Raw genomic sequence first — 13,675 nt, forward strand, 5'->3', positions numbered from 1 at the left:
CCCAGCCAGCATTTGCTGGCTGGGGAATTCTGGGAGTTGAAGTCCGGACATCTTCAAGTTGCCAAGGTTGAGAAACACTGCATAAGAGGATCTTCTATTTTGCAAAACAAATCTTTTTTTCCCCCCAATAAGTATTTCATTTCCAGCAGGTGCTGCCACCTGCTGGAATGACGGGCAAGTCTCTCTTTCTCTCCCTCCCTCCCGCCCTCCCTCTGTGTCATATTTGTTAGCATCGCAGGTATAGACAACCCTTCGCAGTTTCAAAGGCGGGATCCGCAAACTCCCGCCCCACCCACCCACCTCCAACCAACACCTTTCCCCTTTCGTCAAGCAGAAAGAAGCACGATGCCAGGACTAAAGATGGCCGAGTGCGAGACGCCCAGCAGGAAGAAAAAGCCGGCCAGCGGGGCTGAATCTTGAGAGGAGTCGCGTTTGTGCCGCCCCCCCCCCCCGCGCTGCAGGTCACGTGCCACGCGGGTCACGTGCCGGTTCCCTGGACCTTTTTGCTTTTCTAGCCCGCGAGACCGGCCGGTGGGAGCTTCTATTTTTTGGGGAACCCGGAGCGAGGCGGACATGGAGTCCCCGAAGCTAAAAAAGCCAGAAGAAGAAGAAGAGGAGGAGGACCGGACTCCGCTTTTAGTGTCCGACTCTCCATCCAGCCCCAAAGAGGGTAAGAATCCGCCACTTGTCTTCTTCCTTGGCTCCTGTTTTTCCCTCCTCCTCCTCCTCTTAACTTGTGACAGTGAAGAAAACACCCGTGTTCTGCTGGGCGCCGTTTTTAAGTCCCGCGGAGAAGGCTCGGGTGCCTCTGTTGATGGGAGATTTGTTGGCTGCAAACAGAAACAACACTAACCTTAAACCTTCAAGAGTGAAATCCCCCCCCCCCGGATTCATGGTGCTAATTCCTGAGTCATTCAAGGAACGTGTGGCTACCCCAGAGCAGAGGCACCCAAGAGTGGTGGACTTCCCGAATTTATGGAGGCACTTTATATATTTAGGCAGATGTGCCTATAAAAGGCTTGCAGGCGATAGGAAAAGGAAATAACGGGTTATCAAAAGCTCTGTGAAATGTTAGCAAGAAAGGATCACTTCTACCATCCCTTAACTGGGAATGGTCGCTGGTCATTAATTATATAAGAAAATAGAAGAGATTGTTTTGCTTGCAGGTCAGTGCCGGGATATATATTTTCCCATCAATTTAATTCATCAATAGAAGAAGCTGCCTTACATCATCATGTTTCTCACTCTACTTGCTGTCTGGTTACTTCCATCCAGATCTACTCTTATCATTATTTCCATGCAAACAATAAGAGGGTTTCAATTATTTTCGAGGGGGTGGGTGTTGGAATAATTTGCTAAGGAGCAAATTATTTAGAAGACATACCTTCTGTGAGTGGGAAATGCCTAATTTACTTCAACAGATGTTTCAAGACATGTTCATGATGAACTAAGTATACATGGACTATAAATACACAGAGAGAGAAACTACATATAATAAAGAAGAACCCATGTTACTTAAGGCTACGTAGAATCTGGGATAACATATGGTTTACTCTATTTGCTGTCTTCCAATTTAACTTACTTGCATTTCCAAATCTATTATAATTTTGAGCCCTCTCTTTGGCCTATAGATCCATAAAGTTGTACAAAAAGATAAAATGAGAACAGAATGGGGAGGGTTAAGTGCATTCCAGGAAAACAAGTGACTGATGTAAACAGATCTGGCTTGGCTGGTGTGTTGTCCAAATTCATTCATTCATTTGTGGATAATGTTTTAACACCCCACATTAAAAAAAAATATGGCACTAAATAATGTGATTATAATTAAAACTTCCACACCTCATATTCATAGAAGACAAATTAGCAAGATTGCTCTCAATCCCCTTCTCTAGCCTAAAGAAAAACAAAATATGTTTGAGGTTTTTAAATATCTCTAGTTATCTTTAAAAATATCAAATAAATTTAGAAAGGATAAAAAGTCTAATTTTCTGTGTTCAAATTGGGAGGAAAAATATGGTTGCTGCAACTTTAGCCAAATGGATTACTGCAATTATATAAAATTGTGGCATAACTGTTTACTATTAAATGGGTGGGAAAATGACATTCACACTAAAACTAATAACATGTGCTCAGTAAGATGGAGTTATAAAAGACACAAACATTCTGGACTGTTTTTCTATTGAAAGTAGAAATACGTTCACATGATAGCAAAGCTTTAAAATCATTTCACAAATAATAGCAATTAGTTTCAGTTGTTATAACCCCAAAAAAAAATAACATAGAAAATTGTTATTCTGGGTAAGTCACTGCTAGAAGGCTTTCTTATGATCTTAATTTATATATTAAATTAATTTTAACATGTTATTTATACCAAGCAATGGAAAAGTTTATAAGCAAATACAGTTACTCCCCTAATGATTACTTTCAAGCATGGCCATGATTGTTAAAGTGAAAATTCCAGTAACTATTGAGAAAAATGGGTATATTCATCCCATGAATCTAGAAGTTATTAAAGGTAAGATATTAGCACCCAAAGCAGACCTGTGGAAATATCTGTGATTAGTTTACTAAGAGCGATAAGTTTCTTCAGGATAGTTTCTTCTTAGATCAATCTTGCTGGGACATTAATGATATGATCCTTCAGCATAAATACTTTTCTTACAAGGTCACTCTTGTGAAACTAATGATAAGATCCTTCAGGATAAATAAGGTCATTCTTGCTGGGAAACTAGTGTTTTATCAGGAATTCCAAAATATGATGAGTAAGACCTAACAATTTGTTTTATGGAAGTTCTAGTACATAATACTGACTTTGCCAGCAACCGAACTATTCAGTTTGAAAATTCACTATATTTCAGCTTCTCTGTTCTGTACAACTAATAAATAAAATTAATCAGATTAATCATGAAGGAATAACCAGTTCTAATTGGCTCAATCCATTTGAATGACTTAAGTAATTGAATACGGAAATGATCTTCACAGTTCTTCCCCCTCCCCCATAAAGAAATCCAACAACAACAACGAGAAACAGTTTTATTGCAGTGAAAATTATTGCTTTACAGAATTACCTTCAATATTTCATCAGGTTACCAGCTAGAATATGTTTTGAAATTATTGCATCGGTCAATAATTTCATCATTTGTTGGCGTTGAAAAACATATTTCCTCCCATTTTTGCTAAAGTTCTTTTGGAGGAAGATTAGCAAATATCCATGTTCAACATGGATAGTGCTTTACTTGCAGTCTAAATGTTAGCTTGCTTTTTTCTGCAATTGTGAATGAAATGTTTGCTAGTCATGCCTGAATAGTCCTAGGTATAACAGATTGAAATCCGTTTTGCAGTTATCTTGTTTTCTTTTGTCCCTTGCCCTTTTTTTCATTCAACATAAAAGAAGGCAAAATTCAAGGCAGGTTGAATGGATGACAAAACACCCATTACATTAAAGTTGTACATATAAACCTTGCAAAGTATTGCAAACCTGAGAATATAATTGGGGACTGGGAGTTTTAATGTACATGACTAATTTTATCTCTGGAACAACTTTGTGGGGCACACTGGAATATTTCTCAGACAAGTCACTTAAAAAGCTTCCTAAGCTAAGTGTGGAACTGAACCTCCTGCGTCAATAGCTCTAGTGTAGTTCAAAAGCCTGGCAATTAGCTAGGACAGCAAAATAGCCCAAATTGCTTACGTTGCTTTTGTCCAATAGCTGATTATTAAACCACATGGCAAACGTCTTTCAAAACTAAGAGGAATTTATCTCAAAAGTTCTTTGTTGATGTGGTTTGCAGAGGGAAGTCACATGGGTCAAGGAAAAAAGCTTAAAATAATGGGGCAATTCCTCAGGGTATTTGAATTTCAAGCAACATGTTTTCTGTGTGATATAATTAAACATAGCAATCAGTGGTGGGATTCAGCCAGTTCGCACCTAATCAGGAAAACCGGTTATCTTTCTAAGCAGTTGGGAGAACCGGTTGTTGGAAGAAATCTCCTCTTGTTTGTTTTTTTCACTTTGCAGGGCTAATCCTGTAAGAAGGCAAGAAGGAAACATTCTGGTGTTGTTTCTAGCTAATTGCCCTGCTTACAGAAACTGCCTCTCCGGTTAACCCTTATTACATTGTAACAGCTAAGGCGAAGCGCCCATTGACCTGAGTGATCTTGAGTTGGCCACGCCCACCCAGTCATATAACCACCGAGCCCCACCTACCCAGCTGGTTATTAGGACAGAGAGCCGGTTGTTAAATTATTTGAATCCCACCACTGATAGCAATACAAGGGAAACAGGGTTTATCACAGAAAACTAATTTAAAATATAAAGCCACAATTCAGTGGTTGAAAGCACTAGCTTCTAAAAGTATAGTGAAGTTACCCTTCAGTCACAATGTTCTGGACGAACCTTAAAAATGGAGAGTACAGCATTTAATGTTCTGTACTTAGAAGTAGTCTTTGCTTAACAAAGCTAATTGGGAGTAGAGACTGTTGTCAAGGAACATGGTTGTAAGTAGAAAAACCATGTGCCTGTGCTGTTTAGCAGCAGCTGTTCCAACAGTCCCAGTTGCCATCATTTAGCGAGGACCACACAACTTCTTACAATTTCATGCAAATTTCCCCATTGATTTTGCTTGTGGCAGATTGGCAGGAAAAGTAACAAATCGTGATCATGTGACCGTGGGATGCTGCAAGAGCCATACAAATGAGGACCATTTGTAACTACCGCTTGCCCAATACCATCATAAGTTTCATTCATTAAATGAATGGTCATCACTTGAGAGACCGCCTGCTGCCAATTACCTCCCATAGATCCGTTAGATCACACAGGGTCGGCCTCCTCCGGGTTCCGTCTACCAGCCAATGCCATCTGGCTACCACCCGGGGGAGGGCCTTCTCTGTAGCAGCTCCGGCCCTTTGGAATGAACTCCCCGCAGAGATTCGGACCCTCACCTCTCTCCAGGCCTTCCGGAAAGCCGTCAAAACCTGGCTGTGCCGGCAGGCCTGGGGTTGATGAGTTCCCCTCCCCTCTCGACTTGTATGGCTGTATGACTCTTGTGTATTTTAATTATGTGTATTGTGTTTGTATCTCCTTTCCCCTTTTGAGTTGTTCGCTGCCCTGAGTCCCTCCCGGAGAAGGGCGGCATACAAATAAACTAAATCTTAATCTTAATCAAATAGAAGACCACCTGTACTTATCAGAAAATGAGTTTTATCCTACCTTATTTTAAAATTTTGAGTTTTTAAATTAAAAATTTACTGAGCATAACAGTTTTAAAGATCACTAAAATTTTGATTTTAAATGCAAATTAGCCCCCAAAATGTATTAAGTGGTGAAGTTCAGTATTTTATGAATGATTAAATTAGCACATGATGCAGATACTTATGATTTGTGCACATCCCTCATTCAAATCCTCCTGCCTCCTGCCATTCACCTCCCAACGACCAATAAGATCGCACAGGTTGGGCCTCCTCCGGGTGCCGTCGACCGGACAATGCCGGCTGGCGGTCCCCCGAGGGAGGGCCTTCTCTGTAGCTGCACCGGCCCTGTGGAATGATCTACCCGTAGAGATCCGGACCCTTACCACTCTCCCGGCCTTCCTTAAAGCGACCAAGACCTGGCTGTTCCGGCAGGCCTGGGGCTGTTGATTATATCCAGCCCCACTTAGACTGAATGGATGGTGTATTATTTTAATAATTGTATCTTTTCTTAAATTTTTTAAATGCTTTTATCTGCTTGTGAGCCGTCCAGAGTCCCAATGGGAGTGGGCAGCATACAAATTTTATTAAACTGAAACTGAAATCTGTGAAGCTCTCCCATAGATGATTTAGGATTAGCTGCTGTCATTCAGCTAATAGAGAAATAGCAATAGCAATAGCAGTTAAGACTTATATACCGCTTCATAGGGCTTTCAGCCCTCTCTAAGCGGTTTACAGAGTCAGCATATTGCCCCCACAGTCTGGGTCCTCATTTCACCCACCTCGGAAGGATGGAAGGCTGAGTCAACCTTGAGCCGGTGAGGTTTGAACCGCCGAACTGCAGCTAGCAGTCAGCTGAAGTGGCTGCAGTACTGCACTCTAGCCACTGCGCCACCTTGGCTCTTAATACAATTGTCTACTGTTGTGTACTGTTAGAAGAATGACAGGATAAATATGTTTTTACAAAAAAGTATACCTAGAATTACCCTGGTTACTAGCACTGTAGTGTAGTTGCAGTGTTTATCATAACGTGCTTGATGTACCTTTGAGCTTCTAAAGGATCTGGTTGGCTAATTTCTAGGGACTTTGCTCTCCCTGATTGAAGTAGTTCTTATGTCTTCTTATATCAGACAGCTGTTTCATTCTGTTTATCTAGTCCACAAGCCTCAGTTAATTCTGAGTTAAAAACAGCTTATAAAAAATGTAGTCTTAGGAGTCACCATTGATGACTGTCATATTTATACAAGACAAGTTGTAAAAAAAAAAAAGCACTACGATTATTTGTGTATTTTAAAAAAAATCCACTGAAATATATGTCTTTCCCCTTCGTGTGCTAGTCTTTCATTTCATAGTTTCTACAGCAAAAAATATACTTCTAGAACTTCTTATGTGTGTTTGTGTGCGCATTGGTACCAGCAAAATAAAAGCAAGGTCCTTTTCTTCCCATGTCTGTGTAGCCATGAAATTGTTGATTTCTTCACACATTAGGAAATAACTGTGATCAATAGCTCCGTTTACACTTTAGCAACACGATCTCAGAAACATAGGCTGACTTAAAGCAAACATTTAGTACAAAGTAAGCGTCTATTTTGTGGGTGTGGATGTGCATGCGCACACATCCGCGTATGAAACAACAGTAAATAAAAAGGAATGTTTTATTTAAATCTAGAAGAAAGGAAGTAGCAGTTGTTCAACAGGATATTCCATTCGCAGCAGAGAAGTAGAACTGGGAGGGGGGGAAAGTCTATGTGTAATTGGTGAAAAGAGCAGTGGATTCAGCAGGTTGGTGAATAGCAGCATATTAGTGCCATTAGCATTAAAAAGCATTACGAACTATTAACGTTTTGTATAGGAGCAGCAAGATTTTATCTTTGAAGAATATGCTATATCTAGTTTAGACTGCTTCCTTGAACAAATACACAGCAGCTGCCTCAAAGAAGTTGCAGGAAGTTTCTGTTCTGTTCCCATTCCGGAGAATTTCAATAAATCGGCACAACAGTAACTAGGAAATGATATAATATGAATATGAAAACAAGATTGGTTGCAAAAACAGAAGCTTCCTTGGATGTTAGAGGTAAGAAATTAACTTTGAAAGGTTATTTATATTAAGTGGTACAAGTCAGAATCTTTTCCAAAACTTTAAAAAAGTATTTTGGTATCTTATGTAATTTTTTTCCAGGGAAAAATAGTATTTTCTTTGTTTCATGTACATTTAAAGCAAGATGATGGTGAATATGATATGGTATATTTGTATATTAGGACAGTAAGTGCTGTGTTAAGACATTATTAAGTTTTATTGATTTATCAAAAAGGCTTATCAAAAAGGGAGACTGTTTTTTCATGTTTGTTTTTAATTGTAATACTATAAATTTCTGTTCCTTACTTCTGTTTATTCCAGTTAGACCTGTCCTTGAATTAGACCTGTACTAGAATTGCCATAGGCTTTATAATATACTCAATTTCAGTTTTGTAAAAATAATATAAAAAATTTGAAATTTATAACATTATTTGATCCTGTTTATTAGACTTTATGTATTGTTGTCTAGACATAGCATCAAATTTATGTTCTATTCATTTAGCTTTATTTTGTTTAACCTAAAGGTTACTAGGAAGGCTGCTGCTAATATCATATAAAGAATCTTAAAGTCCAAATCCCTTTGATTCCCGGTAAAATGAAACCTGCATCTATATGATTTTAATCTACTTGGACTTAATGTTCAAGCTTTTTATTATTTATAAAGGTAAATTCATTTTTAAAGCTGGAAGGATTAGAGAAAGAACAATAGTTACTGTGTATGAATAATCATTACACTTTCTAAAAAAATTCAAGTAGTGAATATATAGCAAGTCATATCATGGTACCATGGATTTGGGTGAGGAACTGCAGATTTATAGAATAAATTTTGCAAAAAAATTGCTGCTGGAAAGAGCATGCTTAGTCTAGATTTCCTGAAGAAGCCCTTCAAAGGAGTTTGCTGTTTCAATAGTTTTAATATTTGTAAGCCACCCAGATTCACTTATGTAAAATAGGGTTCACCGACAAAAGGGTGAACGACAAAACCGCGCCCGACTAAACCGCGGTGATAAAACCGCGTGTTCTAAAGCACTCCGACAAATGAGCGCTGAATCGCGCCGACAACAGCGCGGAGACAGAAGCGCGCTGTAAAACTAAACCTAAACCTACTCCCTAACGCTAAACGTAACCCTAAACCTAACCCTAAACCTAACCCTTAACCTAACCCTAAACCTAACCCTAAACCTAACCCTTACCTTAAGTTAAATCGGCTTTCTGTCTCCGCACTATTCTAAAGCGCCCTTCTGTCTCCACGCTGTTGTTGCCGCGTTGATGACATCGCGGTTTTAGCGATGCGGTTTAGTCGGGTGCGGTTTTGACGTTCGCTTTTTTGTCGGGTCACGGTAAAATAGGCAACTATATAAATCAATCCAACAAGCAAAAAAAAATGATTATGTTACCTGCAGCTTTTATGCTGCTATATTTTTAAGAGACAGCCAACTTGCAGATTCCATTTGTTCTTAGTGTTGCAAGTTTGCATTCCTTTCTTGTCATCAATCATCGTTATCAATGATTGCTGTCATATGTCAGCTGAGAGGGCTCAAGCAGAAGACTTAACTTTTTCCACTTTTGAGTCTATGGACAGTAAAATATGACATCTGGGGACATAGGAGCTATTCAGTCTTGTATTTTAAAGTTCATGTCGTATAGTATTTTAATTGTGATGCTTCTTAGATGAATAAATAAACAGGAGACACCCCCATCTCCATTAGTCTTTACTGTCTGATAAAATTAAAGCTTTACCAGGAGTTTTCCTTATCCTGATGTATTTAGCTTCTTGCTGCCCTGATATCAGAGGCCACGCCTGTAGATGATTATCTGCTAGTGGTGAGCTTGCTGTCTCTACTTTGGAGGCCTTGATTTCAACAAAGGGAAATTTTGCTGATAAAAACACGCTCTTATTAGTAATCTGGAGATGAGATAGAGACAGATGTAGAATTGTATCCAGAAGATTATCAAAGTGAATCCAACACCAGTTCTACCACCTCTTTTGTTCCATGTGGAACTATCAAAGCAATTTACCTCTGTTGATTAAGTCTGTTTATTTTATTGTGAATCAGTTACTTTACTCCCATGTACAGTCTTACTTAATCCACTACTATGGTTCTTTGATGGGGTAAATGGAGTAGAAAATGCTTTACATCTTGCTTCTTGCTGGAATAGGATAATCTTAATGGTGTTGACTCTTGTATTTGGTTAAATATTACAGCTGAGCAAGACTACAAGGATTATTTGTCCTTGGGAGAAAATGCTATTAACAATTATGTGTTTTTCTTTTAGTGCCCTTATGGTGTTCTGCTCGCCTCACTTTAGCAATATGGGCCTTCTTTGGATTCTTCATTTTGTATGCACTTCGTGTGAATTTAAGTGTTGCCTTAGTGGACATGGTAGAACCAAATACAAGCTTGAACAAGAATATCACCTCAAATGTGTGCCCGGAACATTCTTCCGCTCCCGTAGCTCCTCATAACACCACGGTAATTTTAACAAGTTTATTTCTGAGAATGAATGTGAGCTGTACCTAATTGTTAAGAATTAGATCTATAATGGAAATAATAAATATACAGATAGTTTAAAAAGTAAAGTATTTAGGTATACAATTGACAGCAAAGTGTGCAACAATTAAAGAGGAGAATTATATGAAACTGATGATGCAAATTAAACAGGATCAGGAGAAATGGAAAGACTTACAACTGTCATTATTAAGAAGAATAGCAACTATAAAAACGAACATTTTGCCAAGAATGCTATATTTGTTTCAAATAATACTAGTAAAGCTGGGAAAAAATACTTTGAAGAATTAAATAAAACAATATTAAAATTTGTTTGGCTAGGAAAGAAAGCAAGAATAGGTTTGAAAATGTTGCAAGAAACCAAAACAGGGGATTTTGGACTACTAGATTGGGAACTATACTATCAGGCCTCGGTACCCATGGGTGAAAGAATGGATTAGTTTGAGACATACAAGATTACTAACACTAGAAGGGCATGATCCTCAACTAGGTTGGCCCGCCTTTTTATGGTATGGGAAGAATAAGTTACATGGTTCACCGACAAAACCGCGCCCGACTAAACCGCGTCGCTGACGTCATCAACAGGGCGACAACAGCACGGAGACAAGCACGCTGTAAACCCTAAACCTAAAATTAACCCCTAAACCTAAACCTAACCCCCCTAAACCTAATCCTAAACCTAACCCTTAACCTAACCCTAAACCTAATCCTAATCCTAATCCTAACCCTTAACCTAACCCTAAACCTAACCCTAACCCTTAACCTAACCCTAAACCTAACCCTAAAGCTAACCCTAAACCTAACCCTTACCTTAAGTTGAATCGGCTTGCTTTCAAAGCGCTATTTAAAGTGCCCTTCTTTCTCCGCGCTGGCTCTTGTCGCCCTGTTGATGACGTCAGCGACGCGGTTTAATCGGGCGCGGTTTAGTCGAGTGCAGTTTTGTCGGTGAACCATGTAACTTATTCTTCCCATACCATAAAAAGCTATTTCATAGCTATTTCCAGAAACATTATGTCAGAAATGCATTGTTATCAGTTTGACTTAAAATAAAAGAACACTACTATTTGAAAATACCTATCTGGCTTTCCACTATGAAGGCATTGCTATATCCTAATGTTATTAATATGGGAAAAAAATTAAGATACAAAGGCATTTTGAATAATTTAGAGGAATTAAAAACTAAACAAGAACTTAGTAGTCAAGGGATAGATATTGCATGGTGGCCACAAATGCAGATTGTCAGCTCCAGCGCGCCTGGCAGCCTAGAACTGCCATTCGGGTAGGAGCTGCAACAGGAGGACACCAAAATCACCTGCTCATCTAGCACTGATGTCCCTAAACGGATGCAAGACAGTGGCAGGGACAGCCTGGAAGGAGCCACTTCTACTAGAAGTAGCAGAAGGCATGAGAAACTCAACCAACAGTTGAGCGGCAGTCGCCTGATGATGACATCATCTCTGCTGAGCTGCAAGCCAACGGAGCGGCCGCTAATCAATTAAACAGAGACTGTGGAGACTGGCCCAGCAAAGAGACTTGCGTCTGCACTTTGAAGCTTCTGGGGTCATGTGGGATGGGACTGTGCATGTGATAGGGTAGGGTGGCAAGAAGTGCTTAAAGGTGGTGGGGAGCACAGGGCAATCAGCCCTAACTTGAATTTCACTGCATTTTGATAACTGTGATTATCAGTCCTTGCCAAAACGGGAGTAAAGAGATTCAACAAACCAGGTTTATGCTTGTTGCTTTTTCCTTCCTTTCGGAACCTGACACAGATACAATCTCATTATGAGAAAGATAAAATGTATGGATTTAATAAAGAGTTAATAGAACTAGACCAGATTCTAATTGGAACAGATGATAAACTGATAAAGAAATTATATTGTTACATACTAAGTATTAAACTTGAATGTGAGCAGGTAAAGGAGACAATGATTGCTTGGGCTAAAAACTTTAGATACGCAATAGAATTAGACAAATGGCAGAAACTATGGGATAGAAATGTTAAATTGATCATGTCAACTCCATACAAAGAAAATCTGTACAAAATGTTCTATAGATGGCACTTTGCACCAGCAAAATTGACTAAAATGTATAAAAATAGATCTGCTAAATGTTGGAAATGTAATCAACTGCTAGGTTCATACTACCTTATGTGCTGGACTTGCCCAAAAGCTAAAAAATATTGGATGCAAATACATACTTGAATGGAAAAAATGATAAAGCAGCATATTGTTTGAAACCTGAGATATTTTTTGTTGGGCATTCTACTGGAAAAATATGACAAAAAGATTATATGTCTGGTTTTACATATGTTAACTGCAGCTAGAATTGTATTTGCGCAACAGTGGAGAAATGATGAGAAACCGTCAGATGAGAGTGTAATTAAGAAAATATTAGAATGCGCAGAAATAGACAGATTAACTCATTATTAAGGATAAAGATGAAACTGAATATTTTCTGACGTGGGATGTATTTTATCAATGGTTAGACAATAGAAACAAGTGAGAAAGGAGGAGATATAAAAAAGAATGAATGTTAATGTGGAGAGAATTTGATAATGAAGATGTTATGTATTATTGTAATTATATTGATATATAGTTATACTATTAGCATTATTGTGATATATACAATAACAAATATGTGGATTATGACTGTTCAAATAATTGTACCCAGATCTCACACTGTTTGGTAAAAATGAAAAGTGATATATGTAAAATAAATAAAAAATGGAAGAAAAAAAAGAATTAGATCTATAATGGAAGACTGGGATGCCAATAGGCTTCAGCAAGTTCTTATTGACTAGAGTATTTCTTTCCTTTCCTCAAGAAGCATATCTCTGCAAATGATAAAAGTGTGTAATGGCTTGTATTTCAAGAATGGTAACATAATCAGTTGAATGCATTGATAAGAATAGAAAACAAACCAGAAAAGGATTCCAAAACAATGTATTTACATTATTTAAAAACAATTTTATAGCACTTCTCTTTGACATATTGCAATAATTAAATTAGCAAACAGTAAAAAAAAACAATGGTTGTTTTTGCAGTGGGTATACATTGTAAGAAGCTTTTTTTTCATGTATGTCACACTAATGAGCACAGAGATTACTGTTACAGAAAATGGGATTTATTAATCAGGCTGTAACTAGGAGCAAATTCTACAAAAGATCATGTGTCATTAAAGAGTGGGAGAACACAATACTTTATTTTTTTGCTCTTATGATGTATAAAATATTGCTTCTTCCTCTTCTCTTTTTAGGGGAAAAGCTATCCTTGGGATGCCGATATGCAAGGCTGGATCCTTGGGTCCTTTTTCTATGGCTACATCATTACTCAGGTTCCTGGGGGATATCTGGCACGCCGATTTGGGGCAAAACTACTCCTGGGATTTGGCATCTTGGGTACTGCTGTCTTCACCTTGTTCACACCACTAGCAGCAGATCTAGGAGCCGGATACCTTATAACAGTCAGAGTTTTGGAAGGTCTAGGAGAGGTAATCTCTTGTTTTTCCTGTGATATTGGCGAAAAGGTGGGGAAGTCACTAATTGATCACCACTCTTCGTAGTTTTTGACATGAGTCTCTCTCCTGGCTCCTCACTCTCTTAAATCTTGTCACAGAACATGTTGGACTTAGATATGGAACTTGAGTGTTTCTTCTTTTCCGTCGGTTCTTCTAGGTCCACGTGAAAATGATGTGAAACACATTATGAAAGTAATGTGTATTTTTGTGAGTGTAACCGTAATATTTGTAAAGACAAGTGTGGAGCGTAAAGCACCATCTTTGTGAAATATTGTAGATATAAAGAGTAGTATACTGTTCTATATCTGAGTAATCCAATCCTGTCCAGTATTGCTGTCCCATATTTGTAGAAGATATTCCTGAGAAGGATGAGCAAAGAATGCCA

The 13,675-nt window shown here is 38.5% G+C and overlaps 1 protein-coding gene across 2 annotated transcripts in view; it reads left to right on the plus strand.

The window, feature by feature from the left end:
- The first annotated feature begins 470 nt into the window (after positions 1-470).
- Positions 471-13,675, plus strand: part of SLC17A5 (solute carrier family 17 member 5) — a 34,360-nt gene continuing 21,155 nt past the window's right edge. The window contains exons 1-3 of one of the 2 annotated variants that reach the window (XM_087718868.1): positions 471-670; positions 9,542-9,738; positions 13,030-13,263. In XM_087718868.1, coding sequence (XP_087574994.1) covers positions 574-670; positions 9,542-9,738; positions 13,030-13,263 — 528 coding nt within the window. In that variant the 5' untranslated portion in view covers positions 471-573. Of the gene's footprint in view, positions 671-6,880; positions 7,262-9,541; positions 9,739-13,029; positions 13,264-13,675 lie in introns of those variants that run through there. The other variant, XM_087718867.1, reaches the window with a different exon arrangement.

Source organism: Thamnophis sirtalis, unplaced genomic scaffold, assembly GCF_051295495.1.
Source record: "Thamnophis sirtalis isolate CommonGarterSnake01/CBP01778 unplaced genomic scaffold, rThaSir2_p1.2 scaffold_6, whole genome shotgun sequence".
NCBI classification, from domain to species: domain Eukaryota; kingdom Metazoa; phylum Chordata; class Lepidosauria; order Squamata; family Natricidae; genus Thamnophis; species Thamnophis sirtalis.